The sequence below is a fragment of the Dipteris shenzhenensis genome, chromosome 23 (assembly GCF_047967505.1).
Source record: "Dipteris shenzhenensis isolate YYH24624 ecotype China chromosome 23, Dip_SZ_1.0, whole genome shotgun sequence".
NCBI classification, from domain to species: domain Eukaryota; kingdom Viridiplantae; phylum Streptophyta; class Polypodiopsida; order Gleicheniales; family Dipteridaceae; genus Dipteris; species Dipteris shenzhenensis.
Window position 1 is genome coordinate 24,395,113 of NC_141618.1, and position 3,903 is coordinate 24,399,015.

The following is a 3,903-nucleotide window of genomic DNA, read 5'->3' on the forward strand; positions in this document are numbered from 1 at the left end:
GAGGGTGAGGAGCAGCTGGCGGGATAGTGAGGGGATGTAGCAGCATGGAGGGAGGGACGTGGGTGGTGTAGCGTAGGCAAGGAATAAGGGTAGTTTAAGTGACCTTGGGGGGAGCTTAGGGAGTAGGGGTTGTAAATATTGTTTTTGTGTAAAATAAAAGTCAATACACAATCTAAGTATTTGAAGTTTTGGGGCAATTAAATAATAATGTTTTAAGATATGTGCATAATAATTTTTTTTTGTTATTTTTATTTCTGATTGTCTCACAGTGTCACCAAAATGCCCAAGGGAAGGCCACGCAAACCAACAAGCAAGAACACTGATATGCTCAAAATCTTTGAACCCAGCGTCATCATAGGCGTAAGGGGTAGGAATATAGACTTGGTTGTCCTTCCTAGGATTGATCGATTCTTGTCATAGTCTTGCCTAGCTGGTTTATATACAATTGAGAGGAGGGGACTTTGGTATGTCATATGCTTCTAAGAGCATCTAGGCTAAAAATAAGCTAACCAAACCTATATAGGATGGCATAGGAGACGCCCAGTAGGAGACACTATTATGTGTACTCGAGGGGTTCACTATATGTAAATCCTTTGTATCACATGCATTCAAGGTCTAATTTAAAAGTCCCTTATCTGCTGTGAATTTTTCATGAATAAAACACATAATTTTTCAATTCAATCAAAATATATAAAAAAGAGCTTTGCAAAGTCCCTTCTATTGAACCCGGTGTGCAATGCTTACATATTTGTGAGTGACCCCCTGAGTATGTGTAGGAGCCTAAACTTAAAAGAACCTCCAGACTTTCCATGGCATGTTAGGATATTGCAGAAGGAACTTGGCCAACCATACTTCCAGTCATTGTCCAAGAATATCAGTGCAGATGAGGGCTTGGACTAGTATGTTCAATATGATGGTGATGATGTGAAGAGCTACATTTGTCTAACTAGCTCGAACATCTTTGAGCAATCCTTTATGTATTGGAAGTACAAGCTGGGCTGTAGGTTAGGCTTGCCTTTAGAGAAGTGTTTACTTTAGGTTTTATGTGATAGTATACGCACCCCAGGCTCTGGTGTTTAGCCATCCCCTATTCGTGGTGCAAATCCTGGGCATCGTCCTGGGAAAGAGCCATTGATTAAGACGACACCGGCAGAGAGCGACAACGATAATCGACATATTTTGCTTGATTTTTAATTCCTTTGGTCCCTTGCAGGAACAAAGGGATACATATAAGGTAGATTATCATAGTGCTTTGTCGCCTTGTACTTTTTTGCATGATGATGACGATGCTAGGTATGAATGTCATGACATTTTTTGTATTTGCTGGCACTTTTATTGGTGACTATGCATACATGATCATTTGGAGGCATCATTTTATGGTATTTATTACTTGTCTCATATTATGGTATTTATAGTGGGTTGTCTCATCTTTTGTTATATGGCTCATTCATAATCGTGTGTGAAGCAAATAAAAAATAATTGAAAAGTTTGAATTGTGCAACATGCAAATTGTCTTACTCCCTCATGTTAAGATGATAATACTAGTTCCTTTTGTGTGAAATAATTTAATAATTAATTCTTAACCTTGGGTTTGACAAATAATAATGGGCTCCTGTTATGCAAATTGAGGGAATTCCACATGAATTTTTTCCGCGAAATATAAAAATATTGGAGTAGGAATCACGTTGATTGCACTTTTGGATCCAAAGCTACGGATTTTTGAAGTCCCAAGACCTACTATCCCTAAATTAGTAAAAGGTAAAGTTTGTAGGATAATCTTTATAAATGGAAATTTGGAACACGCAAACTTAGTTATTTTTTAAAGCAAGTACACGTGGAAATTCTGAAAAGACTAAAGCAAACGCGTAAACGAATTCACATCTACTTATTGGTTTTGCTTCGCTCACAGAATTATTGTTTCACCGTACCCGCCTTATGACCGAAAGTGTGCATGCGTAGCGGTGTGACGGACTTGGAGGCTAGCGCTTGGCTGTGACAAGAGTAGGAATGGGCATGGGGATAGCATTTGCACCCACAACGCAAGTCCAGCCTAACGCTCCGGCATCATCGGTAACACAGCAATCTAGATCCATGCTAACCTCTATGATGTCAGTCGACGTTTCGTTACAGTATGCATACAGGATATGGCCATCGCTGATCGTCGTGTTGGAGCATGACGAGGTGAAATTGCCGGAGCCCGAAACACAATGAAGTTGGGAATCGTAGGCTCCGAACCAAACATGCTCGTCGAGGTCAAGCGAGCTGGTCTCGTACACCCCACTGTCGTCGGTACAACTTGCGGTGAGATTGGCAACGTCCAGAGTCGCATTGGTGCAAGCTGTAGACAAATCGCCCGAGCAATACTGCGACATTAATCAACAAGACCCATCACTACCATTAATCAACAATCAAAATTAAGCCATCACTGCCATTAATCAACAACCAATTAGACTAAAGGCATCTTCACAGGGTTCGAATCATCGCTGCCATCAATCAACAATCAAAATTAGCAAGCATCATGATGCACAATATGACTGTACCCATCAATACCATTTGCAACTGACCAGATAAATCAATGATTAAGGTGCAGGAAAATCTCACCTCTATTAATATGGGGCAGTTAAATATAGTCCCCTGACTTGTAGTGCGGCTGAACTCAGAAGCCATTACGACGACGAAGATGAGGAATGCTGCAGCAGAAGCCATTCTGTGAGTGCGGTGAAGAAAAAGCAGGTTGCGTCTTATATATCAATATAGCTGCTGTTAATTCAACAATCCTACAGAAACAAAACGTGTGTAATTGCATGGAGCACAACAACAGGAAGATAAAACATCTATATCAGTCTACAGACACTACCTAGAATCGTATGACCTTACGCCTCTCGCTTGAATCCTGCTTTCTTTAAGACTGCCTCCTCCAAATATAAGAATTCATCCATAATTTAAAGGGACCTCGGCATCTTCAAAATGATTTGTCTAAATGTGTATCAAGATATGTTGGAATCTAGGTAAGTGGCCAAATTAAAAAACTATAATAAGAGAACCTTGAATACCAATCCAAGATGAAGATGATCACTCACTGAAAGATTGCTAGAAGTTTATCATTGTTGGTGGGCCTTTGTCTAGAGGAGTTGAGTAGAAACCACAAAGTTTGGGCTTCTCATTAATGGCCTCACACAATGTTCTATATTTTGCCAGTTATGCATTGCATTCGTTCATCTTCTTTATATCATATATGACCATCAAGAGTCACTTTTCTTGAAGGCTTCATCTAATCCAATTGAAATTGGAATTCCTTATAAACCTTGACCATGAATGAGTAAGCATTGAAAGTTTTAGCAAATCTCTGAAAACTAACCAATTGTTTAACATACACGAAAGATTTTAACACTTCTTCTTTAAGTTACTTCATGTTGGATGGCTTGCAAAGTTATTACCCAAGATCTATTTAGAGATTAGTTGCAGCCTCCTTTTCACCACGAAGATGCATATATCAATATATAAGAACTTAAAGAATCCCAGCTGCTTAGCATAGTTGCAGTAGCGAACTTTTACCTTCTTGAAGATTTGATTCTTCTTTGCCATGTGTGCTATGATTCTTTGAGTACTGAAGCTTCTTCCTAAAGTTGAGAACTATCAATGTTTACTATTAGAAGGATTAACCACTGCGAACTAGAGAAGTAAGCTCTTAAGGTCTCAAGAGACCATTGGGATTCACTTCATTACATTGAGGATTCCAAGAAGATAGATTCACCACCATGAGTACAAAATTAATGATGAAGATAACTACTTTCCCATTCTTCTAAAGAAAATATTCTCTATATTATATACTTCCTCTCCCAATACCCACAAGGTAGAATTCATGTGATTGATAATGTAAAAAAGGAAAGCACGCTTCTTCTC

General features: G+C 39.1%; 1 protein-coding gene across 2 annotated transcripts; it reads right to left on the minus strand.

Moving 5' to 3' along the window:
* Nucleotides 1-1,895: 1,895 nt before the first annotated feature.
* Nucleotides 1,896-2,908, minus strand: LOC147887149 (uncharacterized). Of its 2 annotated transcripts, XM_087395008.1 has the most exons (3): nucleotides 2,858-2,908; nucleotides 2,602-2,690; nucleotides 1,896-2,363 (listed from the first exon to the last, which is right to left on the minus strand). In XM_087395008.1, the coding sequence occupies exons 2-3, from the start codon at nucleotides 2,665-2,667 to the stop codon at nucleotides 1,980-1,982; spliced, it is 450 nt and encodes a 149-aa protein (XP_087251134.1). In that variant the 5' UTR covers nucleotides 2,668-2,690; nucleotides 2,858-2,908; the 3' UTR covers nucleotides 1,896-1,979. The 2 variants fall into 2 exon arrangements, with proteins under 2 accessions (XP_087251134.1, XP_087251133.1); XM_087395007.1 differs by lacking the exon at nucleotides 2,858-2,908 and having other exon boundaries at nucleotides 2,602-2,785.
* Nucleotides 2,909-3,903: the final 995 nt, after the last annotated feature.

What these genes read in the sequence shown, in the direction of transcription:
- LOC147887149 (XM_087395007.1), bottom strand. Translation starts at nt 2,706, where the DNA reads ATGGCTTCTGCTGCAGCATTCCTCATCTTCGTCGTCGTAATGGCTTCT. An exon ending in ACTGCCCCATATTAATAGAG is followed by an intron (nt 2,364 to 2,601) that starts GTGAGATTTTCC and finishes TTAATGTCGCAG; the next exon opens with TATTGCTCGGGCGATTTGTC.